General features: G+C 49.8%; 1 protein-coding gene across 2 annotated transcripts in view; it reads left to right on the forward strand.

Annotated features, from left to right (window-relative positions):
- The window catches only part of NIN (ninein), a 59759-nt gene that overhangs the window by 11122 nt on the left and 21391 nt on the right, over positions 1-27246 (forward strand). The window contains exons 3-17 of one of the 2 annotated variants that reach the window (XM_058828689.1): positions 831-912; positions 7476-7639; positions 12091-12130; positions 13293-13480; positions 14501-14647; positions 15550-15717; positions 18018-18154; positions 19333-19473; positions 19606-19780; positions 20349-20459; positions 21206-21295; positions 22882-23035; positions 23358-23479; positions 23731-24257; positions 24943-27006. In XM_058828689.1, coding sequence (XP_058684672.1) covers positions 831-912; positions 7476-7639; positions 12091-12130; positions 13293-13480; positions 14501-14647; positions 15550-15717; positions 18018-18154; positions 19333-19473; positions 19606-19780; positions 20349-20459; positions 21206-21295; positions 22882-23035; positions 23358-23479; positions 23731-24257; positions 24943-27006 — 4310 coding nt within the window. The remainder of the gene's footprint in view (positions 1-830; positions 913-7475; positions 7640-12090; positions 12131-13292; positions 13481-14500; positions 14648-15549; positions 15718-18017; positions 18155-19332; positions 19474-19605; positions 19781-20348; positions 20460-21205; positions 21296-22881; positions 23036-23357; positions 23480-23730; positions 24258-24942; positions 27007-27246) is intronic. The other variant, XM_058828699.1, reaches the window with a different exon arrangement.

The raw sequence follows: 27246 nt of genomic DNA on the forward strand, positions 1-27246 counted from the left end.
TTAAATACAAAATCTTTTGTTCCGTGCTAGAAATCCTTCTAAGATTTATTTAGCCAAAAGAAATGGCAGCAGCCAGCTCTGGCTGGCCACTGACCCATGTCAAATATCTCCTCCAGCTGTCCCTGGGTGTCCCCCACGGCTGGAATTGCTGACATTCCCCAGCACATGGGGAGGATGCTGAAGTCTCTTTGTGGCTGTTCCTGCCTGGGAGGCAGGAGGATTTCCAGGAAGGCACAGATGGGAAAAAAAAGGAGGAAGAAAAAAAAAAAACCCTCTCAGTGGCAGGATTATCTCTCTGGTTTTCCCAGCTACACTCCAGGCCTGGTATTCCCAGTTCAGCCCTCGGAGCTGGGGCAGGGCTGCCCTGGAAAGGGAAGGATTTTTCTGCCATCCACATTGGGAAGTGATTTTTATTTTTTTTTGAAGCTTAATTAGGGCAGTGGAGCATTTCCACAATGGACTATTCATCCCTGATCAGGAATGGTCTCATTGTAGGAGCCACTGACCCTGGCCAGGTCACCTCAAGTGATGGAGATGCTCCTTTGGATGGGTTATTTTGGTTTCTTGCTCGATGGAAAAACCCAACCAGTGCACGAAATCTGTGCCTTTGGATCTTTCTGTGGCAGCAATAATTCCTCCCACGTGCCCAAAGGTGTTTTCATGTCCCTTGCTGTCACTTCTCCAGGGTTCCTTCGTGCCCCTTGCCGAGGCTGTTGGCACAGGGGTGATGATCTGAGTAATTCCCATCTTCCTGCTGGATTATTTGCCTCATATTTAACTCCCTACACCAGCTGATTTCCTCTTTTCTTCCCTTTTTTTTTTCCCCACAGGTCCACTTTGATCAGTTTAAAGAAGCACTTATCCTCATCTTATCCAGAACCCTGTCAAATGAAGAGCACTTCCAAGAACCAGGTAAATACTGAAATGACCTAAAATAATCCATTTTTATTGGCAAGGCAGCCATGGGTGGCTCTCAGAGAAGAACTCAGAAGAGAAAATGCTTTTTAGGTGCTGCCTTCTGAGCAGAAAAGGCTGATCTTGGGAGAAAAGGGAGTTGAGATCTCTTGTGGAACCTTTTACAAAAGTGTTTTTGGAGCCATTGGGTGTTTCTATCCCATTCCCATGATTTAAATGCTGACAGGATGTGAGCACAGAGCTGCACCAGGCTTGAGATGCTCAGGATGTCTCAGCTCTCTCCATCCCACCCCACTCCTGCTGCCCAGGGATGCTTTAGGAGCAGAGAGTTGTGGCCAGGCAGTCAAATGACTGATTTCCTCATTTCCTGCTGCTGCTGGGGCTTTTTTTATGTTGGTTTTTTATGTTTTTAAACATAAGGTTTAAAAACCTGAGGTGAGTGGGGTGTAGGAAGCTTCTCTGTGTTTCTCCCAGGAAACAGTCAGGCTGCTCCAGAGGTGCTCCTGAACAAGTGAAACCCATGAGAAACCAGCTTGGGGCTGGTCAGAGAATTCCAGGATGGAATTTTGAGTGCTTTGAGTGGGAAGGAACCAGTTCCATCCCCAGCTCTCCTTCCACCATCCCAGCTCGTTCCAAATCCCATCCAACCCAGCCTTGGACACTTCCAGGGATGGGGCAGTGCTGTGAATCCTCAGTGTTCTGGTTTTTCCTTGCTTTTTGTTTCAGTGTGCCTTGAAAAATGTGGATTTTTAGGCTTTCCTTGGCAGGAAATGTGGTTTTAACTCCAGTGTTTCCCTCCTCCCCTGGCAGGGACTGGGAGCACTGGGAGCTGTGGTGATGCTGAGCCCCTGCAGCTCCAGCTGGGCTCACACCTGTGTGTAAATCCCTAATCCTGTCTTTGGAGCAGCAGGGGAGTGAAATCCCCCAAGGAGAAAACAGCTTAGCAGAGGGGGAGAGGGAATTCTCCAGGTTTCCTCTCCTGGAGCATCAATCTCAGCTGGAGCATCCCACTCTGGAGAGAGAGAGAGAGAGAGCAGCCTGCCAGCAAAATGACAACTTTCCCCTTTAAATAGGCTGCAAAAAAACCACAGGGTTGGAGAGGTGTGATTGATGGATTATTTTTATTTTCCACCTCTCATTTCCAAAGCTCTTCAATGCTTTCCAGAGGGGTGATGGCAGCTCCTGCACCCAGCATTCCTTAATGGAATTTCCAAGTGCAGATCAGTGGATGCTCAGGGAGGGGGGAGCATCCCTTTCCATCCCCTTGGGAAGGAGCTGGCACAGAGCAGGAGGCAACCCCAGCCAGGCAGAACTAATCCAGCATTCTGCATTTATTGGGGTATCATATGGCTGAGAGGCTCCAGCTTGATTGAAATGTAAATAAATCTTCCAGAAACGGTGAAATTTGGGGGTTGTCACAGGGGAAATGAGAAGTGAGAGCCCTCCTTGGGGACACTCCTGTCAGCTGGGGTTGGAATGGCAGGAAATCAAAGGGTTTGGGGTACAGGTAGGGAGCCAGAGCCAGGCAGGCCTGGGAGGCATTTGATTTTTAATGCATTTTGACAGGTTGGTTAACGCCAAAGTCTTTGCTTCTTTTAATTTAGATCAAACTGGAGATTTGGAGAACAAGCTGCTTTGTGCTGTTGGTGTCAAACTGTCAGGGAGTGTGGAAATGCTGGTGTTCCAGTCCGCCCCAGGCTTGGGAAAAATTGAGTTAAGAGCTCTAAATCGTATCATTTAAATGAAAATTTAATTTGGGGGGGATTGGAGGGGGAGGGAGGGTGGAGAAGCAGAGATTTGAAGGCTGTTTGCAGCATCTGGGAAGTTTGCTCTGGGAGGAAGTGGCTGTGATGGTTTTATGCAGGGATTTTTGGCACCAGGAGGGTGACAGGAGGGACATGGAGCTGCTGCAGGCACCGAGGGATGAGGCTCAGGGAATTGGGGCTGCTCAGGAGGGAGAGGAGAAGCTTTGGGAACTCCTTACAGCCCTTTCCAATAGCTGAAAGAAACAGGGGAAGGGATTATTCACAAGGAGTGCCAGGACAAGGAGAAATGGGTTTGATCTTCCAGAGGGCAGGGATGGGTGGGATATTGGGATGGAATCCTGCCCTGTGAGGGTGGGCAGGGCTGGCACAGGGTGTCCAGAGCAGCTGTGGCTGTCCCTGCATCCCTGGAAGTGCCCAAGGCCAGGCTGGACAGGGCTTGGAGCATCCTGGGACAGTGGAAGGTGTCCCAGGAGATGATTTCCAAGGTCTCTTCACCCAAACCATGCTGAGGCAGGAGCCAGGGCTGGGGAAGGGAACCAAAAACGCTGCAGTTCCTGCAGGAGCAGCCGCTGGGGTTTCCTCACTCCGGGAGGAAGCAGCAGGTGGGAGAAGCACTCAGGCTTGCAGAGAGCAGCTGATATATTTATATTTTATATTTTTTTCTTGGCAAAGAGGCTGAATTGGCTGAGAGACTGGCAGGGAGGAGGGTGCTGCAGGCTCTTTGCCTGGAAACCAAGGCAGGGCAGAGTTCCAGAGCTCTGTCCCCTCCAGGGTGTCAGTGTGGGGACACAGAGCCAGCTGTGAACCAGAGCATCAGCTGGCTGGGCAAAGCCTGGCCCTGCTGGGAAGAGAGATGGGGAAATTCCAGGAAAAGCAGAAAAAGGCTTGAATGTGGTTTAAAGTAATCACTGTTTTAGCTCTTGAGAACCGTGGGACCCGGCTGGGTGCTGCTGTCACCGCTGCTCTTTGTCCAGAGATCACTGCAGCAGTGAGGAGGGACAATAAAATAGATTTAAGGGTGGGGAAAGGAGGGAGAACAAAACAAAACAAAAAAAAAAATCAGTTGTGTGGGTGATTAAGGGGGGGGAAAAAAAAAAAATCAGGCTTTTTTCCTCCCCATTATAGCAAATAAAAAGTGCATGGAAGCTGGGCTAGGGAGGGATTACTGGGGTGGAGTGCAGGATTACAGGAACACCCAGGAGAAATTAAAGAGCAGTTTGACGCCATCATTCCTACAGTCACCAGGGGGTTTGGGTTTTTTCCTTCCCTGCTTTTTCCTTCTCCTTCTGGAGACAACAGAACTGCCCTCTAAAAGAAGCAGCTGGTGGGGATGATGCCCTTTGGAAGGGCTCCATCCGTGGGGGAAAGGCTCTTCAGGTGGGGCTAAAAGCAGTGTCACAGCCCATCCAGGGGTGGTTGATGGCACAGAATATTTTTGGGTCCAAACCCGCTGATTTTTGGATATTTTGGATTGTGGTGACCCTGCCATGGCTCCTCTTCTGCTGAGCCTGAATGATGAAATAGGACTTGGAGGAGTTCAGACATACCTGGTGCCTGAGGGGATTAGGATTTAGCAGATCCTGCCTGCCTTGTGCTTTGCCCAGCAGTTGGAACATCCCTCCCTTCCAAATCTTAAGCAGCAGAGAAATTAATTTCACCTCCAGACGCCGGGATTGAGGGATGAGGGTCCTCCTGCTCTAAACCCCCTTTTGTCTGCGCTGCAGGGCTTTGATGCTGGGCCCAGGGAAGGGGAGCCCCCCTCCCTCCCCATCTGAGGGCAGAGCAGGATTTTGAAATGACTTATCTGGCGCAGAAAGGCAGAAAATCAAGTGTAAATCTCCAGCCATGGAGACGTTTCACCGCCGGGATGGACGGGGGGAGCGAGAGGGAATCGATGCTTTCTGTCCTAAATCAGGGGAGGGCTCATGAAATGCAGATTTTGGGGGGGGTTGTTTGATTTCAGGGGGCACTTTGAGGGCCACAAACCCTCTGGGCAGTGCAGGAAGGTGAGAGGCTTCTTCTCTCAGCCCCCTTCTCAGATCAGGCCCCAGTGGCTGATTAGGCACCAGCTCTGGAGTGTGTTTTACTAAGCCCACGCTTTGCCAAGGGCTGTAGGGAGCAGGGAGGGCTCAACCTATTTTATTTTTCTATTTTTTTCTTGGTGATTTGTCAGCCACACAATAGTGGGGGTTTGAACAGCAGCACCTCACCTTGCTCCTGGGGGGAGGAGCGGGTAGCAGAGCATCCTCCCCTCTGTTCAGGGGGATATTTGGTATTTTTGGGGATAAAGAGCACACAGGGCTGTCTCATGGGCATCTGCTTCAGTGAAAGGTTTGATTTTGACATCTCCTTCGTGCTCCTGCTGTGTTTCTGAAGGCACATGTGGGTTGAGCAGCTCTTTCCATCCAAGGTTGGGCTTGATGACCTCAGAGGTCTTTTCCAACCTTGACGCTTCTCCAACCCTTCCTCCTCAGTTCTGGCTGGGAATGAGAACCTGTTCAGTGAATTTCCTGCATTCAGGAAGCAGAGGGGTGGCTTTGTGTGTGCTCAGCATTCCCTAAAATACTGGGAATGGTGGGAGCATCAAGGGGCACCAGCTGCTGTGCTGGGGGCTGGGAAGGCAGGAGCTGGAGAGGTTTAGAGGATGCTGGAGGTGTCTGTGTCCTCCTGCTTGAGAGGTGAGGATGCTGGAAAGGAGAGGGATTTCAGGGATGGGGCTGCAGGATAAGGGAAGAGCTGTAACCCAGTTTTAAGAGAAACACTCACCCTGGCTCTGGAAATGAGATTTCAGGGTGCCTGAGCTGGGATCCCCTCAGCAGCTGGGCTCAGGCACAGCTGGTTTGGAAGTTGGAGCAAACTTTGTTCTCCTTGAGCTGTGAAGGGTCACCTTTAATTACAAAAGGCAAACAAGCCCTTGGTGCTGAGAGAAGAGAGAAATCCACAGATGCTGAAAGCACAGAGGTGGGGAGATGCTCCTGTTCCCATCCCTGGGCTCACAGGGGGCACAGCCTGATGACACTTGGTTTTCAAAGTCCCTTCCAACCCAAACTCTCTGAAACACATCTCATTCCAATCCTCCTGCCATCAGCAGGGCCACCTTCCACTAGAGCACCGAATTTCCAGCTGCAGTCAGTGTGGATTCTTTGGGAAATCCAAAAGGAAATTCAGCTGTCGCTTGGCTATTGCTGAATTCCCCTCCTCCATCTCTCCAAAGACAGATGGAGGTACAGCTCTGCCTTTGGAATAATAAAAATGATTTCTGAAGAAAAAACAAAGCCCCCCAGCCCTCTCTTGTGTGGGAGGGAGAAAATAACTGGGTGAATGAGTAGCCACAAATATTAGCATTTCAGAGAGAGCTGCTGGATGGAGATTGTTCACCACCGGGCGGGCTTTAATAGGAGTGATAAGGTTTGCTTTTGTTCTGGGGCTCTTCCTTAATCAGCCTGTCTCCTCCTGATTTTTCTATCGGTGCACTCCATCGCCCAACTTTCATGTGCTGAGTCCCAGCTGCAGCAAATCTTGTTAAAATGGCCTTGTTCAAACACGGGCGCCGGGTTTGTTCCCTAGAGCTGGATGGAGTGCGGGGCTGCAGGAATCAAAGCTCTCCTCAGCCTGTGTATTTTATAATTCATTGCATAGCTAAGTTGTAGAATATATATATTTTTTTCCCCCCTCTAACAAGCTTGAAGCCTTTTCTTTCATATCTAAAGGAATATTATCTGAGGAGGCATTTGGGTTAGGGGGGTTTGGAGACCCGCTGCTTTCCGTGTATCCTTTGTCAGTGGTGGAGCAGCTTCCCTGTGCCTTATTAGTATTGCACTCTTGCATTTCTTTTATATCAGAGCCTTCTGCAAATAAAATTTTCAAAAGCTGCTGCTCTTGCCACCAGGAGTGGTGGAAAATAAGAGATGATGGAGTCCTGGGGGGGTTTCAGCACTCAGGTTAGCAAACACTGAAACAAAGGGTGGCACGGAGCCTTCCCCTAATTGAATCCCTGGTTAATTTGGTCCTTCCTTTAATTTGCCCCCTGCTCCAGATGTCAGAGGATTCTCACTGAAAATAGCCCAAAACGTGCTGATTTTTTAATTTTATTTTATTTTTTTGCTTTGTTTTGATCCTCGCCTGTGAGTGCTCCCGGATAATTCAGTCCCCAAAGGCAGGAGCTTGCTGCGGGAAGCTGGAGCCGGGGAATGTGGAGCCCCTGTAATTAGATGATGACTCCAAAAAGGGTTATTTAGATCTTGCAGTTGGCTTTGGCTGCTCAGCACAGGCTGGGACCTGCCCCACCATCGCCTGGATCAGCTGCTCCCGTCGGCCCCCGAGAGATTCCAAACTCTCCCCATTTTTTTTCCACTTGCTCGGTTGTTTGGGCATTTTTAATGGAGCTGAAATTCAAACCCACGGAGAGCAGAGGTGGCTGCCCAGGTGTCTGTGGGATCTGGAGACTTGAGCTGCAGCTCTGTCCCTAATTAAAGCTGCCTGGTGCTGCTAATGGAGATTAGTGCAAGGAGGAGAGGCCTAATGGACTTTCCATCCGAGGCTGAGGGGGTTTTCCTCCCCATCACCCTGTTAACTTGATCTGGGAACTGGGGAAGGGTGAGGAAGAGGAAGATTCCACTTTGTGATGGTTTTTTTTTTGGCAGGGAGCAGCACCAATTCTCACCATCATACCCAGTGCCAGGGTGAGGGTAGTGATGATCCGGGAACAGTGGTGGCAGTTGGATGCTCCAAACTCTGCCAGCAGAACAGCTCAAAAATCACATTCCTGATGTGTTTTGTGCTTGGATTCCCCAGATTCCTCCCCAGAAGCACAGCCCAAGTACATCAAAGGTGGCAAACGCTACGGGCGCCGCTCCCTGCCGGAGTTCCAGGAGTCGGTGGAGGACTTTGCCGAGGTGACGGTGATCGAGCCGCTGGGCGAGGAAGCACATCCTGCACACATCGCTGCCAGCCAGGAGGTGAGCAGGGAGCGAGGGGACCTTGGGGTGGCCTTGTCACCTCTGGACGTGGCTGCTCCCCACATCCAAAGGGGTTGGGACGTCCCGGTGCCTTTCCTTGGGATCAGCCGCGCCCGCCTCGCTCCGTGTGCCGTGGGAAGTGGGGAAGGAGCCGGGGCTGACGTGCTGCTGGCCTTGCTGGCTCCTGGCTGCAGTGTGGGCCAGCAATTAAGGGCTGAGCCGCTGCCTCCGTGGCTAACGAGGTGTGGGCTGGGAGCAGACGGAGCACGTCCACATCCATTAGCGCAGCTGCCAAAATCCGGCCGTGGCTCCGGCAGAAGGGATGGGGGAAAAGGGGTGGTGGGCATCAGAGCACCACAGCCAGCAGCTGCTTTGGGACAGTGGCATCTAATTGCTCCAAAAAAATCCACATTCCTGGTTTTGTGCTCCAGCTTTGTGGCTCTCTTTGTGCCAGGGCTTTCAATCCCAGAATCTCCTCTCGCCTGCCCAGGCGGGGAAGCCGAAGGAGCCGAGTGGTTGGAGTTGGTGCTGTCAGAGCACAGCCACAGCGGCATTTCCCTGGAGCTGGGCTGCTTCCAGCCTGCCCTGCTGTGCCAAGTATTGTTGATTCAGGAGCGTGTGGTGGGAGTTTTTCCACTGGGAAGGAGAAGCTCTGCTGCTTTCTCCCTCCTCTGTCTCGTGGCTCCGCTTGGAGTTGGGCTCTGCTGCTCTTGTAGGGGGACACCCAACCCTGTGTGAGAAAGCAAGGAAGGAATTTCCAATTTCCGTGGTTTCAGTGTTATTCCTACCCAGCTGAGTTTAAAAAATGATAAAAAAAAAAAACCCAAACCAGCACCTCAAAGAAAAGCTTTTCCATCACACCCAGCTGCTTTTCCCTGCTGCTGGTGACCTTTGCTCGCTGCCTCAGGGATGCTCATCCATCTCCTGGCGTTGGCCACAAGGGCTGCCCTGACCTTGGAATCGATGTTAACCCACCCACACTCCCCAGGGAACTGATGGCCTTGGTGGAAGAGGCTACTCTAATCTTACCCCTTGGTTTGAGGTGTAAAAGGGTAGTCCATTAACAAGGTCAGTTAATTAACCCACGCTGTGCCATGGGGGCTGGATCAGTCTCCTGCTGGGAATGCTTGTTGCACATTTTGGGCTGCTGGGATGGTTAATTCCTTTGCAACTGAAGCAAAAAACAGGCTAAACTTGGGAAATCCCTACTTTTATCAGCATTGCTGTCTCGCTCTCCAAAGCAGATCCTCTTGGTATGCATGGAAATGATTTGCTGGAAGGTTTTGAAGGGTCCCAGGGGAGTGTTGGAGGCTCCTGATGCGCTGATTCCTTGGGATTTGGCCCGGGGAGCAGCCTTTGCCCAGTTCTCTCCTGTTGTGTGTACAAACACGCTGCTGGCGTTCCTCAAGCCTGTCCCTGGCCTGAGAACTGGGGCAGCATGGCTTAATTGCTGCTTGCTCCCAAGCAGTGCCAATTAAAAGGGCTCAGGCTCTGTCTGAGAGGTTTCCTTCCCTCCCTCCCTCCCTCGTAAACACGAGGAGAGTCTGGAAGTCTGCTCTGGGATCCTGGGATCGTCTGCCCAGGGAGGCTCCCTGCCCTCCTCCCCAGGGCATTTTCAGGTGCTGTTGTATGAAATGAAGAGCAGCTGGGTCTGGATTTGGCATTGACCCTGCTGGGAGTTAGGGGGGTGCTGGTGGGATCCTGAGGGTCCCTCTGACCTGCAGGAGTTTGTCCCCATGGATGCTGGGCTGTGCTGGTTCCCAAACCTCAGCAGGGAGCATCCATCACCTCCCCTTCCCCAGCTGCTGGCTCTGCTCTGGGAGAGATCCCTCCTGCTTGCAGCTTGATGGAATCCCAGAATGTTTGGGGTTGGAAAGGACCCTAAAGCTCATCCCATTCCCATCTTCTACCATGGGCAGGGATAGTTTCCACTAATGCTATCCAACCTTGAGGTTTTGGAATCTGCTGGCACATCCCAGTTCTGTCCCTTCACCATCTGCTGGAGCCGCTTGCTCCCGTGCTCTGCATGTTTCCTTCTGCACAGAATTGTTTCCAGCATGGCCTGGCATTGGAGAAAAACATTTTGGGGGGCTCAGGTTGAAACTTTGGGTCCTCGATGTGAGACTCCCAAAGTGGGAAAGCCAGGATTTGTGAATAACAGCTCAGGGATAGCGCCCACTCGCAGAAAAGGTGTGTGACTGGTGTGACTGGAGCTTTGGTGCTGAAGGCATCAGGTGTGGGGGTCTGACAGCTTTTTTTGGGGTCTGTGCTGGGGCTGCTCAGCCCAGGGAGCTGCTGTGTGGATCTGGGAAGAACGGGGGATCCACCAGCACCGGGGCCAGGGCTCACCTCCCGATCGGCGTTTTAATTAGCAATATATTCTGGGGGAGAACAAAGGTCTGGCTGGCTGGAGCAGATGGCAGGGGGGGAGAGAGGTGGCTGCTGCCTCATTCTGGGCAGAGCAAACGGCACAGGCTGCAGATGCTCGCCCGCGCCGCGCCATTCAGAGCCGTGGCCATCTGCTCGCCGGGCACGCGCCTCCCGAAGGATAACGCATTCCTGGGATCCCCGTGGCTGTGACCCGTGGCCAGCTGTGGCCCTGCTGGGGCTGGGGGACAATGAGGGACTGACACGGGGATGTCCCAGCCCCTCTTTGTCCCCTCGCCGGCGGTGGCCGACCCCGAGCCCCCAGCGCACAAAGGGAGCCCCGAGCCCTGCGCAGGGAGGGAGGGGAGGTCACACGAGCGGCCCGGGGTCACTTCAGGGGGTTGCCAGCCCAAAAAAAATCCCTGGCTTTGTTCAGCCTCCTCAGGTTGTTGGTGTTTATGGGGTTATTGTGCTCTCAGAGAATCCCAGAATGGTTTGGGTTGGAAGGGGAGCTTGGAGCTCATCCCATTCCACTCCTCCCACTGTCCCAGGCTGCTCCCAGCCCTGTCCTTGGATGCTTCCAGGGATGGGACAGCAGCAGCTTGTCTGGTTTTGCTGAAAGTGCTTGAAGTGAGGGGGTCTGGTGCTAAATCAATCTGATTCTGTAGAAAAGTGTGTACATTGCTTATGCAAAAAGACTTGGACACAGAGGACCTGTCTTCTGAGCACCGCTGGCAGGTTCCCCTCAGTGCTTCAGCTGGCCCCAAGGGCGAGGATGGGTGGCTGCAGGGTGATCTCTGGCACCCAAGCCAAAGTTTTCTGCATTTTCAGATGGTAGTTTAATAGAATCCCAGAACCATTTGGGTTGGGAGAAACCCTAAAACCCATCCAGTTCCACCCCTGCCATGGCAGGGACACCTTCCACCATCTCAGGCTGCTCCAAGCCCTGTCCAGCCTGGCCTTGGGCACTTCCAGGGATCCAGGGGCAGCCACAGCTTCTCTGGGCACCCTGTGCCAGGGTTGTGCCATTCTCTTTGGAAAGAACTTCCAGGGATGGGATTTAATGGCACCTGTTGCTTCAGATCCCTCTTTTTGTCCCTCCTGGGACTCTGGGATGCTGTGGCAGCAAAGGGCCCTTGCCTGCTCCAGCAGCTGAAAGGGGAACAGCAGCAGAGCTAAAAAAAGTCCAGTGACTTAATCCAGTTTCCATGGTAACGTTGTAGATTAATGGCTTTTAGCTGTAATCTGAATGAGATGTATTGAACTTTTCTGTGACGATTTAGAGCCTCTTTATGTCCTGGGTGACTTTGACTGCAAATCCATCAGTCACGTGCAGGCAGAAGTATCCACTTGTCCCCCTGCAGAAGCGACATCTGCCACTGCTAAAGCAGAAGTTAATGTCGTGGGGCATCACGTGGGAGTAAATACCCTGGGCTGCTACAAGGGTGGCAGGGATGAGACAATGTGTAGTACATGAGGAAATCACCTTAAATGCTGTAAATTCTGCTCCTGGTGCTGCCTGAGCTGCTGGAACGCTGCCAGAGGGAGCAGGATGGTTTCAGACCACCGGAGAGTGGGGATTTTTTCCCTCTGTTAAGCTCAGTAAAAAGGCTTTGTTGACAGCATAGCTCTCTCCTGATACAGAGCTGCACTTAGTGGAGGAGTTTTGAATTTGGCTTGACTGAGTGTGGGGGGTAATCAAGTGTTGGGAAGAAAGGATAACCCAGCTCCATGCAGCCCGTGATCTTCCCTGCATCCCCATCCCCTCAACCATCAACACCTCAAAGAAAAGCAGCGTGGTTTGCTCAGAGGGCAAACCTCTCCCTCTCCCTCCCAGCTCCCTGCCAGGCTCTGATCTGTCCCCTCTCCTGGGTCATTTGTGGGGCTTTGGGCACCTCTGTGGCTTCTCCCCACCTGAGAGCTGCACGTGCCAGAACAAGGCAGGATCAAAGAGCTCTGGATTCCCAGCCCAGCCTGCAGGGAGATGAAAGCCCAGCAGCCTTGGATGCTGATCCCAGAGTCTCTTTCATTCAGGGGATGTCTTGCAATAGTAATAACTCTGTTTCCTTTTGTTGTCTCCCCAGCACTGGAAGACGCGAGGCAGCGAGGAGTACGAGGCCGAGGGTAAGAGCAGAGAGCAGCCCCTGGATGTGTTTATTCACATTTCAGCTTTGAGGGGTGATCAGAGGAGCACGTGGAGAGCGGCTCTGGGTGTGTGGAGCATCCCAGCCTGGCTGGTGCAGAGCTCAGAAAGGTGCAGCCAGGGCATCCCCCAAGCTGGGGCTGAAAGCTGAGGCAGGGCACGTCTTGTGCCACACCCCCTGTGCCTTCTCCATCCTCCTGTGGGTGTTCCTGGTCCCCCTGACCTCTGTCCTGGTCCCCACTCCTGCCCTGGGGGGCTCTGGCTGTAGTGGAGCCAGGTGGGCACTAGATGTCAGCAGGGACCAGTCATTAAATGTTCCCTAATTGTCACAGAACTATAAAATCCTGGAATGGTTTGGAAGGGACCTTAAATCCCATCCAGTCCCACCCCTTCCACCATCCCAAGATACTCCAAATCCCGTCCAGCCTGGCCTTGGACACTTCCAGGGATGGGAAATTTCTCTGAGCAACCTGTGCCAGTGTTTTACCATCTTCATCATCAAAAAACTTCCTTTTAATTGCACCAGCACCTCTTCCATATTTCAGCTGCTCTCTCACCCCTTCCCCATCCAAAGGGCAAACTTTTTTCTCCTAAATCTGCTTTTCCAGCCCCAGGAACCATATGATCCCATAACTGCCCAAGGGAAGAAGGGGGGGGTCCCTTTTCCAGCAGCTGAGGGAGCAGAGCTGCCCTTCCCTGGCCACCAACCCATCAGACTCATCCACATTCCCAAAGATCCAGATCCTGCTGCTCAGTTTGCACCTGCTCAGGCACAGGGGGTCCCCATCCCTGCAGGGGATAAAAGCTGGGTGGATGTGGCACTTGGGGACATGGGTCAGTGGTGGCCTTGGCTGTGTTGAGGAACAGACCTCAGTGGTCTTTGAGGTTTTTTATCCAACCTCAGCAATTCTGTGATTCTGTGGACAGGAGGCTCCTTCCCCTCTGGTGGCACAAGAGGGAAATGCTGAGCAGAGCCAGGACCAGTGTCCAAATCCCAAAATCCAGAGTGTGCTCTGAGTAGGATGAACACAGACAAATGATCCCTTGGGATCTGCAGAGCCAGGAGGGAGCTCTGCCCACTGCAGAACCCCCAGATCTTCTGCTCCTCACCCCAGACACCAGAACAATCTCCCCCTTTTGCAGGGCAGCTGCGCTTCTGGAACCCGGACGACCTGAACGCCTCCCCTGGTGCCTCACCGAGCCCAGACTGGATCGAGGAGAAACTTCAGGAGGTGTGTGAGCACCTGGGGATCACCAGGGATGGCCACCTGAACAGAAAGAAGCTGGTTTCCATCTGTGAGCAGTACGGGCTGCACGCGGCGGCCGGGGAGGTGAGCGACCGCGCACGGAGCCGTCCCCAAAATCCCTCCTGGGCTTCACCACCAGCACAGGTGGCTGCTTGGAAAGGAGTTTCCAGCTCCAGCTGCTGGTCTTCAGTGAGGTTTTTGGTCCCAAACCATCAGGCTGCTCTAGGAGAAGGCAGCTCCCAGCCTGAGCCGTGGTGTGGTTGTCTCCTCGTGCAATCACAGAGTGGAGTGGAATTTAAAAGCATGGCTTGGATTCCAGTCGTGCTTCTTTAATCCTGGGAATTTTCTAGCTAGACAGCAAATATGGGTTAAATATTCATAGGTGGTTGCTTTTGAGTTTGTGAAGGCCTGTGGGCTGTTTCTGTCCTGCAGCAGGAGCCCACGAGAAAATGAAATCTTTAGCGAAAACAAAAACCAAAACAGGCTCTTGTCAACTTAGGATTTAGTTTTATTAAAAAAGTCTGACTTTTTGCATCTTAAGATAACATGGCTTGTAATAATTTCCTCCACAATGCATGTTCCTGAGCAGGTATTCCTTTGTAGCATCCACAATGAAATGTTTTCAGGGTATTAAGGCAGAAAATGAAAAAGATAAACTGTAGACAAAGAGTGAGGGACTAATCTGAACAATCTCCAGTCCTACTTTTGAGAAAGCAGCGTGCCCTGAAGCATAAAACAGATTTATGATAACCTTGCAGTGTCTTAGGGGTGTTTTTTTTTTTTTGCCTGGTCACTTCAAGCTGCTCAGGGTTTGGCATCTCAGTACCTTGAGCTGAATTCCTGAGGTCACTGTCTCGGGAGCAGAATGAAATGAGGTTTTTTTTATTTCCTGCTGCCTCATTAAACAGCAGCTCCAAGATGAGCAGGAGCTTTTCTTCATGGCAAATGTGTGCCTGCAATTTTCCACGTGGAGAGGATGGAGATGTGTTAGGCTGATGTAGCAGGTAACTCTTGCCTTGCTCTTTTTGGAGCCGTGGGAATAGGATGTTTTATCTGTACCACGTTTTTTTTTTTGACCTTTATGTGATTTCTGTCTCCTTGCAGGTGCTTGAAGAGGTGCTCCATAACCTGGAGCAAGATGGGACCATGAGCATAGAGGATTTCTTTTATGGCCTGTTGAGAAATGGGAAATCTCTCACACCTTCAGCATCTACTCCGTACCGGCAGCTGAAGCGGCACCTCTCCATGCAGGTGAGAAAGTGAGAGCTCAATCCTGGGCTAAAAGGAGCAGAATTCCTGAACAATTCCCAGCCAGCCTTTCTCCTCCTCTTCCTCAGGGTTTGTCCCTGCAGGGGCAGCTGTGAGGGTCCCCGAGGTGCTGGCAGTGAGGATCCCCTGCTCCCAAAGCAGATTCCAAATTCTCTCTCAGAAAATAAAACAGAATTTCCTCAGGGGAAAGGGGTCATGGCTCCCCTTTGAGGTTTTGTGGCTCAGAGAGGGCTCTGGCAACCTGTGGAGTTCAGTGTGTAAATGGTAGAGCCTTGTTGAATTCCAGGCTGGTTTGTGTTGGAAGGGACCTTCAAGCTCGTTCCAACCCCCTGTTCATGGGCAGGGGCACCTTCCACTATCCCAGGGTGCTCCAAGGTCCATCCAGCCTGGCCTGGAGCACTTCCAGGATGGGATATCCAGTATAAACTGGCTGCAGGGGGAAGCATTGTCCTGGGATAGGCTGGGCACATGCAGGTTCCACATCTCTACTCCAATTTTTGCTTTTTTTTTTCTGAGAGTTCAAAATCTGCTCCCTGTCTTTGCCTGGAAGCTGAGAGCTCTACCCAAACCACTCTACAAGTGCTCCCTGCATCTGTTTTAGGGAAAGTCACATTCCAAACCAAAACTGAGCAGTGGGAAACCCTTCAGGAGCATGGAGGCTCTGACAAACTGCTCCTCCTGGGATTTATTTTAAATCCCGAGCGCTCGGTCGTGCCGCGGTGCCGGGAGCTCGGCAGCCACGCTCCCGCCGCCTTTTTGCTTGGCAGTGAGGAAAAAAGCAGATTAATCCTTAATCTCCAGAGCAGTGCTAGGGAAATTCCATTGGTAAAGCAAGGGAATTGGAAGTTGGTTTTGCCCTGTCACAGCCTCATCCTCTCTCGCAGTCCTTCGACGAGAGCGGGAGGCGCACGACCACCCCCTCGGCCATGCCCAGCACCTTCGGCTTCTCCCTCTTCTCCAGCCTGGACGATGGGATGGGCTACGGCTGCGTGGAGGGGGTGCTGGACTGCTGGCACCAGGAGGGCATCGAGAACAGCCAGGACATCCTGAAGGTAACCCCCAGCTGCAGCTCAGCCCCACTTATCTGCAGCTTTTTGTCTCCCTGTGTTGGATGCTCAGTTGGTTTTTTTATTTTTTTTATTTTTTTTTCTTTCCAAAGATTTTGGTTTTTTTTCCCCTTTTAAAACTTCCCAGCCATCCCTGGGAGTGTCCAAGGCCAGGTTGGACAGGGCTTGGAGCCACCTGGACTTGTGGAAGATGTCCCTGCCCACGGCAGGGGGGTGGAAATGGATGATCATAAAGATCTATTCCAGTCCAAACCATTCCATAATTCTATAAATTAGAATTATTTATATACTCTATAACATATATCTTTTATATATATTATATTTTATATTATATATAAAATAATATTACATATATATAACATTACATATATATTACATATATATTACATATATATTACATATATATTACATATATATTACATATATATTACATATATATTACATATATATTACATATATATTACATATATATACATATATATTATATATAATATTACATATATAACATATATTTTATATATACCATATTATATGTAGTATATATTGTATAATAGATATAGTTTATGTTATGTATATATTATATAATAGATATAATTTATGTTATAAATATTATTTGTTTATATTATAGATATAAATATATATTATATAATTTATATTATAGATATTTATTATTTATATTTTAGATATAAGTATATATTATATAATTTATATTATAGATATTTATTATTTATATTTTAGATATAAATATATATTATATATTTAATATATTATAGAATATATATTTGTTTATATATGAAAATAGATATTAAATTATTTATATGAACATGTATTTTTATATAAAAATATTTTATTAATAAATATAAACATTACTATTAGTTTTAATTAATATATTAATTAATATGAATTAATATTGGTTATTAATAGTAATATTTAAATATAAATATTTCATTATATATATATATTTATAATTTTTTAATATATATATTTAATATATATATATAAAAATTCCCAGTGCTAGTGACAAGAATTCTGGGAAACTTCCAATCATTTCTTTTATGGTGCATCCCAGAGAACATTTTATTTATGATAAAAATCCACTGTGATTTCCAGCAGGGCTTGAAGAGGTCACCTACATTCATTAGGAAGCAATTTAATTCCTTTCCTCCCTCAATAGCTGCACCTGCAAACCTCTCAGCCCTGGGATAATCTGAATTATTGCTCGTGCTGGGGTGGAGGACAGGAATTGAAACCCTGCCCAGTCCTCAGTGTCCATGAGAGAGAGGAAAAGGGTGGTGGGGATGAGATCAGGTGAATAAATCCATAATGCCCATCTCATTTAGAAGCTGTGGATGGGAGAAGACAATTTCATGTGACCATCACTGGATGTTCCTGTGATTCTCCTTGGCTTTTAAAAATCCATGTGGATATTTAAAATATTATTCCAGCCAAGCTGCCACTGCTCAGGATTTAAAACCCACACTCAGATTTGTGTGTCCCCCTTCATTTTGTTGCTTTCCACTGGAGAATGGCTTTGTCCTGGTGTCACTGGGGTGGTTTCTGCAGGGCTTCAGCCCCACCACAAGTGCTCTGCTTTGTGCTCCTGCAGGGTTAAGTTGAATCATTTAGGTTGGAGAAGTCCAGCTGTCAGTTTAGCCCGTGTTCACCTCTGAACCCCATCCCCAAGCACCACATCCATGTGGGTTTTGAACACTTGCAGGGAAAGCAAAGGCCCTTCTTCAAGGCTTGGAGCAGCCTGAGATTCTGGAAGATGTCCCTGCCCATGGCAGGGGTGGGGCTGGATGATCTTTATTGTCCCTTCCAACCCAAACCATTCTGATATTTTACAAAATCCTGAGCAGTTGCTGATGGTAACTCTCTCTCTAAGAGGTGAGATCCTCACCATCAAATCCTTCCTGCAGGGCTGCTCCTGTGTCACCTCTGCTGCAAGAGCTGCTTTAGTTTAACACAAACATCCCCAACCACCTCAGCAGCAGCTGAGTCCAGTCTCATTACATCCAGCAGGGAATTACTGCATTCCATCAGAGCTTCATTTCCTCTTGGATATTTTTTTTGGGAAGCACAACCAGGACATTTCCCACCTCCTCCCTGGCAGCAGCTCTGCTGAGGAGGGAGGTGGCAGAGATGTCTGGTTTATTGCCCTGGGGGCGTTTGTGACAGATTAATTAGCGAGTTAAGATCTCTTCTGAGCCTGTCAATCCCTGCACAAACGTCTCCAGGCTCCTGCAGGAAGCTCGTTCCGCTCAAAGGACGCGTTGTTCCCGCAGGCTCTGGACTTCAGCTTGGATGGGAAGGTGAACCTGACGGAGCTGACGCTGGCGCTGGAGAACGAGCTCCTCATCACCAAGAATGGGGTGCACCAGGCAGCCCTGGCCAGCTTCAAAACGGAGATCAGGCACTTGATGTGAGTCCCAGGGATGGCTTGGCCAAGCAGGAGCTGAGCAGGGAGCAGCTGGTGGGTGCTGGCGCTCCCAGGGGCACTGGGGTGGCACTGGAAGGCTCAGCGCTCTGAAAGTGCTCAGAAACTTCTTGTTCTGCCTGGGGAAAACACTCAAACCTCTCCATGGATTGCAGAAAAATTCCAAACCAAAAATGAAGAGTGGAAAACCCTTCTGGAGCGTGGAGGCCAGCTCTGATAAACTGCTCCTCCTGGGATTTATTTTAAATCCCGAGTGCTTGGTTGTGCCGCGGTGCCGGGAGCTCGGCAGCGACGCTCCCGCCGCAGAAAAACGTGGTTGAAAAATAAGAAATGGAAGCAGCAGGCTGTTCCCAGTCTGGGAATGAGCACTGATGGCCAAGGAATGCACAGCCCAGGGCAGAGGCTGCTGGAGTTTCTCAGTACCTTTAATCCAAACTGATTTGGGGCATTGCAGAGGTTTGATGGATAATGGAGGTGAGGTACAAGCACACTGTAAATTCCAAAGTTTTTCCTTTGAAAGTCAACACAGTTTGACTTTGTGCTGGACTTGCTGTGAAGGTTTCTCTATTGGAAAAGAAGATCCAGGGAGAGCTCAGAGCCCCTTGCAGGGCCTAAAAGGGCTCCAGGAGAGCTGGAGAGGGACTGGGGACAAGGGATGGAGGGACAGGACACAGGGAATGGCTCCCAGTGCCAGAGGGCAGGGATGGATGGGAGATTGGGAATTGGGAATTCCTGGCTCTGAGGGTGGGCAGGCCCTGGCACAGGGTGCCCAGAGAAGCTGTGGCTGCCCCTGTGGATCCCTGCAAGTGCCCAAGGTCAGGCTGGATGGGGCTTGGAGCAGCCTGGGATAGCAGAAGGTGTCCCTGCCATGGCAGGGGTGGAATTGGATGGTCTTGAAGGTCCCTTCCAACCCAAGCCCCATTCAGGATTTGAATTTGGGGGCTGGACCACAGCTCAGGGTCTCAAGGGCTGAGGTCTCAGGATCTGTGGGGACACCAAGACGTGTCCAGAGCTATTTGGGTGCAGGTTCAAACCCAGTGACTAAATGCAGTTGATGAGAACCTTGGAGATCTTTCCAAGCTTCTTCTCTGATGTCTCAAACCCCCTTTTTTGGGGGGAGCAGTGAGGGCTGACCTAATCCAGGCTGGCTCTGCTCTGCCCAGGGAGAGGTTTGACCAAGTGGCCAGGGAGAAGGAGAAGCTGAGGTCAGACCTGGAGAAAGCAGAGAAGCTGAAATCCCTGATGGCCTCGGAAGTGGACGATCACCACGCCGCCATCGAGCGCCGCAACGAGTACAACCTCAGGTAGGGACCACCCCTCCCTCCCTCCTCCTGGGCAGCACTGCAGGGACTTTGGTGGCCACCCAGCTTCACCCCAGCAGTGTTTGTCACCTGCTTCCTCTGACGAGCTCCTGACCCCTCCTGGTGCCTTGGCAGGAAGCTGGATGAGGAGTACAAGGAGCGAATCGCCGCGCTGAAGAACGAGCTGCGCAGGGAACGGGAGCAAATCCTGCAGCAGGCCAACAAACAGAGGCTGGAGCTGGAGCAGGAGATGGAAAAGCTGAAAACAGATGAGAACTACATCAGGGACCGCCTGGCCCTGGCCCTGAAGGTAACAGGGACTAAAATTTCCCCCAAAAAGCCGGGATACCCTGGGAGAGGGAGTGACTCCTGCAGTTCATGTCAAAAGGATGAGTTCTGGGCTGTGTTTAGCTGGCCAGAAGTCATTTAAGCAGCAAGATAGAGGTGTGTCCATGAGAATTGGTGTCTGGGGCACCTCGATGGCTTCTTCCATGGATTCCTAATCTCCAGTTCAAATCTCTGCTGCCATCAAGTGCACAGTGTGTGTGTGCATGGCTTTCAGATGAGCTAGGAGATAAAGCCAGGAGATAAAACATCTTGATCAAGTTTAAAATACTCTTTTAACAACAAACAAACCATCCAAAGCAAACTTGCTGTTAATTAATTAGATGATTTATCAAAAGGCCAATGTTCACCCTTGCTGTGGCAGGAGTGGGTTGTGTGTGGATGGATTCATAATTCCTGTCACCACCAGAAGCTTGGAATAGTGTCATGCTCTGGCTTGAATGGGAGTTACCCTTATTTTGATGATTAAACACATGCTGATTTTTCCCTCCTCCAAGTGCTGAGGCTGTTGTGGTGTTTTGTGTTTGGTCCAGGAAAACACCCGCCTGGAAAACGAGCTCTTGGAAACCGGAGAAAAACTGGCCGAGTGTGAAAGTCTGGCAGGCAAACTGCAGAGGAACTTGGAAAATGTCCTGGCTGAGAAGGTAAATCCTCCTTTTCCCAGTGGGGTTTCAGAATTAAATCACTTGTAAGTTGCTACATTTGAGCTGTCAGTTTAACTGATACCCAAATTATCCAGCACAGGTGCCTCGCTGACGTGGGCTGCCTTCCTGCTAAGGAAAATACAGATATTCCACCTTAGCTGTAATTTTATTCTCATTAAAGCAGGGAGCCTTAGAGTGAAGCAATCATCTGTAAAAGATCTGCAGGGATTTTTTTGCCTCCCAGTGTAGGAGTTTTGGATAGGCCCAGCTTTCCAGGGAAGATGATGCAGGAGGGAGTGAGGTTTTACATAGCATTGCTGCTGGAATTAGGTGAAAATTGAGGTGAACAGCTGTTCATGGCTGTTTTTAATGAAACTTTTCAGAATATCATCTTCTCCAAAGATGTTTAAATTTGTGCAGCCATAGCCTAAGGTTCATTTATTAGGATTTCCAGCCTTCTTTAAAGCTTGGGATTATTTATCACACTGAGATGTGTATATGCCAAGGTAGAAAGCTGTGACCTGCAATCAGAACGAGCATGAGAGCTGTGCTAGGTGGCAGACAGGTTTTTTTGGGGAAGTTACTCATTCTCTGCTTGGAGAAAAGTGGAGTTTCTTTATTTAAGACAGAAATCCAGAGTGGAGAGGGGAGTGGAGGCTGCAGGAATGCTTGGAATGGCATCCATGCTGTCCTGAGCAGGGCTGCAGGGTGGGTGGATAACTGGATATTCCATTCCTGTGTTCCAGTTTGGTGACCTGGATCCCACCAGTGCCGAGTTTTTCCTGCAGGAGGAGAGGCTGGCCCAGATGAGGAGCGAGTATGAGCAGCAGTGCAGGGTAAGAGGAGCTCAGACCTGGCTCCTGTATCCACCAGGAACATCACAGAACCATTTATGCTGGAAAATCCCTCTCACCTCGAGTCCAGCCATTCCCCCAGCACTGCCAAGCCCTGCCCTGACCGTGTCCCCAAGTGCCACATCCTCACTGCAAACAAAGGCTTGGAAAACTCTTCCCACAGAATCTGGCTGAGCTATGAGGGTTTGGTGCCCCCAGGATGGGCTGGGAGAGGCTCCATGGAGCCCTGTGAATTCACAGGGGCAGGAACTTAAAGGAGAAATAAGATACATCCACATCTTGCTGGTTTTCAGACTGGAATTACTTTTTTTTAAATAAATCTGAAAATAAAAAGTTTGCTTTCTCCTCCACCTTGGGTACTTAAAAGACTTTAAAGTGAGCCTGCAGGTTTTCTATTTACACATCTACTTTTTGATATCTGCAGGGGTATCAGCTCATCTCTTGCCCAGAGCAGCTGTGGCTGCCCCTGGATCCCTGGCAGTGCCCAAGGCCAGGCTGGACAGGGTTTGGAGCAGCCTGGGATTGTGGAAGGTGTCCCTGCCATGGCAGGGGTGGAACTGGATGGGATTTAAGGTCCCTTCCAGCCCAAACCATTTTGTGATTCTGTTCTGCAGGATCATTTCCAGTTAATAAAGGGCTGCCTTTGCAGAAGGCTGTTGGATTGGAAACAGCACGGCAGCTCTCTTAGGAAACTGCAGGTTAAAAGCAAAAATCGTCTAGAAACAGGAGTTGATTTGATCTTGCCCAAAATGCAGCTGATTTCTCTATTCCTGAGGATGGCAGATACAAATCAGTACTCAAGGTTCACTTCCTGGCCCTTTCAGACCTGCAGGGTTCTGTGTTTGCACATTCAGGGGGTTGTTTTCCTCAATATCTGCTGTTCCTGGGGTGAAGTGCACAGCTCTTGGCACAAAGCCTCGGGATGTTCCACTGGCAGGAGGGAGGAAGGACCAGATGGTAAATGCAGTAATGAGGGGGTCTCTTTCCTAATTTGATCTTTTGCTTCTGATTTGATTTTTCAAGTAGATGGTGTTTGAGGAGGCATTTCCCAACTGTTTGTAAATGTTACCAAATAAAGCTGCTTTTTAATAAAAGGTCACAGGAAGAAGGAATAAAGGGAAAGCTCCTGGAGTGTTAAACCTTCATCTTTCAGAGTTTGGTATTGTAGAATCATCAGAAAATCCCAGAATGGTTTGTACTGGAAGGGACCTTAAAAACCATCTTGTTCCATCCCCTGCCATGGGCAGGGATGCTTTCTGCTATTCCAGGTTGCTCCAAGCCCCATCCAACCTGGCTTTGGACACATCCAGGGGCAGCCACAGCTGCTCTTGGCACCCTGAGCCAGGGAATCCCCACCCTCACAGGGAAAAATTCCTTCCCAATATCCCATCCATCCCTTCCCTCTGGCAGAGGGAGCCATTCCCCCTTGCTTGGCTGTGGCACTATGGGTTATTGACAAATCCTTCTCTACTGTAATTCCCACCAAAATGTCCTGTGGTGGCTCTGGGTCGCTGCTCAGCAGCCTGGGTTCCTTTTCACTCAGCTTTTTTTGGGTTTATTTTCTCCAGGAGCTGCAGGATCAGATAGATGAGCTGCACTCAGAGCTGCAGCAGTACCGTGCCCAAGGCAAAGTGCTCAGGCCTTCCCTGAAAAATTCCTTGTCGGAGGAGTTTGACATTGTCACAAAGACTCACAGCAACAGCGGGATTGAGCCTGACCAAGGTAAAAAATAAATCCCTCCTGTAGGACTGAGATCTGTGCTGCAGGAGTTTACAACATCTTCGAGGTCATTCCATGAAAACCTTCCCAGGGAGACTTGGTCACCACCTCTAATTTGGTGTTTAATGTTAATTGGGACCATGACTGCTGAAGCAAATTTAAAGCTGAAATTCATGTTTGCAGTTTTTCTTTGTGATGGGAGGTTGAGAGCTGCTAAACAAATTTTAATGGATAAAATAATTCTGTTGAGAACTATATGTGTTTGTGTTGTATAATCAATGCTTTCATGGTTATATAAATTATTGCTTGATTGCTATTTCTAAAGGACTTGGTTCAGAAGACTGCAACCCACTAAATATGAGCATAGAGGCAGAAATGGCCATTGAGCAGATGAAGGAGCAACACCACAGGGATCTGCATCACCTCAAACAGGAGCTTGAAGACACAGTAAGTGTTGGGATGAAATGGTCTTTAAAGTCCCTTCCCACCCAAACCAATCTGGGATTGAATGATCCCAGTAAGAAATAAAGCTGAGCACTTAGGCTTTCTTTCCAGTGAGATCAGTATAAGATGCTGATGTGTAAATCAAAATATCCAGTAGAATGAATATATAAAACTGGCTGGAAATACTGAGGAAAACATCCCAGTAGAACATTCTGTGGAAAATGAACAGACCCATCCTGTTTTCCCTTCTGTAGGTGAGCCACTATGAAAAGCAGCTGGATGAGACAAAAGCTCGCTGGGAAAAGGATCAGGAGGATATGAGGCAGAAGTATGCTGAGGAGATGAATGTCATGGAAAAACAGATCACTGGCCTTAAAAATCAAATAGCAGAGCTGCAGGGAGAGGCAGCAGCGCTCAGAGAGCAGCAGGAAAAGCTCGACTGTAAATACGACGAGGAGAAAAACAAATTACAGATGCATTTCGATGAGGAGAAAGCCAATCTGCAGGAGCTGTTGAGGCAGGAGCATGAGGAGGATGTCAGGGCCAGACTGGAGCAGGTGAATGAGAAGTTCAGGCAGGAGCGGGAGGAGCTGATCCAGAAGAGTGTCTGGGTGGAGGAGAAGATGAGAGCTGTGGTGCAGACGCTGCAGGAGGAGAAGGGGGAGCTGGAACGTGGCTTCCATGAGCAGGTGAAGAGGCTGGCAGAGGTGCACGCCCTGGAGAAGGAGGAGCTCCAGGAAGAGCTGCTGAGGAAGCACGAGCAGGAGCTGGAGGAGGAAAGGTGAGTGTCACCTCTGGTGGGGACAGTGCTGGAGCTTGGTGACCAGGGTGAACCTAGTGCAGAAACTTCCCTGCTGGGGAATTCTGAGCATCCTGCCTGCCCAGTGCTGTTCCTGCTCTGTCCCACAGCACTGGGCTGCTCTCCAGGGTTTTTTTTTTCTCTCCTGACCTTTCTCAAGCAGATGTTCAGATTCATTTTTAGCTTGCCCAGAGGCACCAATAGTGTTAAAGCATAACCAGGCATGATTAACTGGAGCTCTGTTCAGGATCCCTGTGCTCCACAAATCCCTGCTTGGTCCTTGTAAAACTCGTGGGTTTTCAGAGTTCTTTGCTGAAGAAGGAAAGGGGTGGCTGGGAAGTGATTTTAGCCAACATGGAATGTGAAAAGAAGCTGAAGGTGATGGGGGTGATAGCATCTGCCCCACCAGAATCTGAGCACAGGAACTGAAGGGCACATACTGCACATGAAACCTTTCCTGAGGACATTTCATGAGTTGTTGCACTTTTCCAAGGCAGTTTTTCTTTTTCAAGTTTCACCAGATTGCCTCGAATTTAACTCCCTGAAACACCCACCCAGTAGTCAGTGGAGGAAAAGAAAACTAAATTCCCAACTTGTTCCATTCAGCCTAGAAAGCTGCTTTAATCTCTGAGGTAGTTTAGTAATATCTTATGTTAACCATGTCTAGGAAAAAAATGGCAAGTGACTATAAGAGAAGAGCATCTCATGCACAAACTCAGTTTTCTGTGGACACACAAACACTTGTGAATAAATATGAAGAAACCCTGCAGAGTCTGGAAGGACGTTACCAGCGAGAGCTGCAGGAACTCGCTGAGCAGCAAAGAGAGGAGAAATCCCAGTGGGAGTTTGAAAGGGATGAAATTGCTCAGGAGGTGGCTGAAGCCCACGAGCAGCTGAAGGAAAGCTTGGCAAGCGAGAAGGCTGTTTCTTCTGCCCTGAGCCGGGAGAAGGATCTCCTGGAGAAAAATTTCAAGGAAGAAGTGAACAAGCTGGTGTGTGAGAGGGAGCAGCTGGAGAAGGAGCTGCGAGAGCTGAGGAGTGCTGCCCAGGAGCAGGAGGAAAAGATGAATGAGAAAATAAGCCAGCTCCAAAGTGACCATGAAAAGGAGCTAAAGGAGAAAGATGAACACAGATCTGCAGTGGAGCAAAATGGGAAACTGGTTAGGGAAAAGCTGGAGAGACTGGACAGTGAGTATAAGCGAGAGAAAGAAGAGCTCAATTCCAAACTTCTTGCTTTGGAGAGTTTAAACAGAGACATTTGTGAAAGAGCAGAGACAGAAAAGGCTGAGATGGGTTTGGAAATCTCAGACCTCCGAGGGAAAATACGGAAATTGCAGTGGGAAACGCGGAGTTTTTCTGCCCTGCAGAGCCATTACAGGGTGCTGGAGAGTGAGTATGCAAAAGCCAAGAGCCAGATCGCTGCTTTTCCTGGTGCAGCTCCTCTGGGAGATGATGGGGATGTTCTCCAAAACCTGCAGAAGGTGCACGAGCAGGCGGTGAAGGAGAACGTCAGGATGGCTGCCCAGATCCTGAGGCTGCGGCACCGGCTGGAAGCGGCAGAGCGGGAGCTTCCGCAGCCTCCCAGCCCCAGCTGCTCCCACCCTGGCTCAGAACCAGAGGAAATAGATCCCAGTTTTGAAGGGCTGCCCAGTGATTGTCAAGATGTAGCTTTGGGGGCAGATTTCAATGTCCTTCCACCTCTGGAGGCTGATGCTACAGACGTGGAAGAGATGTCGGAGATGGATTGGGATTTGGAGGAGGGATGTGTGAAATCCAGAGCTGGCGGCCGCCCTGAGGCACAGGAGTGTTGGATCCAGGCAAGTCAAGCAGCTCTGGATGCTGATGACAACCAGGATTGTGACCAGAACCTTTCTTGGGTGCCTCTGCCGCCAAAAAAGAGAGATCTGGAGGAAGTTCCCAGGCCAAAAACGCTGCCCAACGATGTCAAACAGCAGAAGGTTCATCTGCTAAATCACAGAATAGCTCCCAAAAATAAAGGGTTTGTTTCTGATGCTTTGAAGATGCAGGTGGAGCTGGAGAGGGCTGAAGAAACGAGTGAGGCCTCTCTGCTGCTGGATCACTCTCCTGGGGCAGCAAATGGTGACCTGAAGAGCGTAATTGCTCAGCTTTGGAAAAGGATGGAAGAGCTGGAAGACAGGTCCATGGCACAGGCTGAACTTCTGTTGCTGCAAGAAGAAATCCAGGTAGAAAATGAGGATCTGAAAGCTGAAGTGATGCAGTTAATTGAGAAAAATGAAGTGCTGGAAGACAACCTGCGTAGGCTGAGAAGGCTTCGTTGCGAGCAAGAAGAGAGTGAGGTGGAAAGCGTAAAGTTCGAAGAGGAAAACGCCAAATTTCTCGTGGAAGTTAAAGAATTGGAAGATGTTAAAGAGTTGGAAGATGTTAAAGAGTTGGAAGATGTTAAAGAGTTGGAAGATGTTAAAGAGTTGGAAGATGTTAAAGAATTGGAAGATGTCCAAGAACAAGACACTCAAGGAAACGTGGATGTGCCCACCACGAGAGGTGGGAAGCTGGAAGAGCGTCCCACTGCATCGACGGGCCAGCGGGACAAGAATTCCCAAAGCCGCCGCGCCACGGGAAGAGCGGGAATGGGGGAACCCAAGCCCCAGGTGCAGGAGGAAGCTCTGGGTGATGCAGAGGAGAGGAAGGCAGTGACACAGGGCTTGCAGAGCACGTGCACCGAGCTGCAGCACAAGGTTGACCTGCTGAGGTAACGTAACGCGACCTTCGCCACTAACCCAGCGCTGCCGTGGCTGCTCCTTTAACCACCGTAGTTTAATTCTGATTTAACTCTGAGTTAGCAGACAGTGCTGTGGACTCCTAACTCCTCTAATCCTGGATATAAAGACCACTGGAATAAATAACTGTGTGTGACTTACTCCTCCTGCCAGCACCTGCCAGCTGTCCTGTCTGTGGATTGTCACCGTCACCGTGTGTAGCTCGTCCTCCA

This window comes from Poecile atricapillus, chromosome 1 (genome assembly GCF_030490865.1).
Source record: "Poecile atricapillus isolate bPoeAtr1 chromosome 1, bPoeAtr1.hap1, whole genome shotgun sequence".
Lineage (NCBI taxonomy): Eukaryota > Metazoa > Chordata > Aves > Passeriformes > Paridae > Poecile > Poecile atricapillus.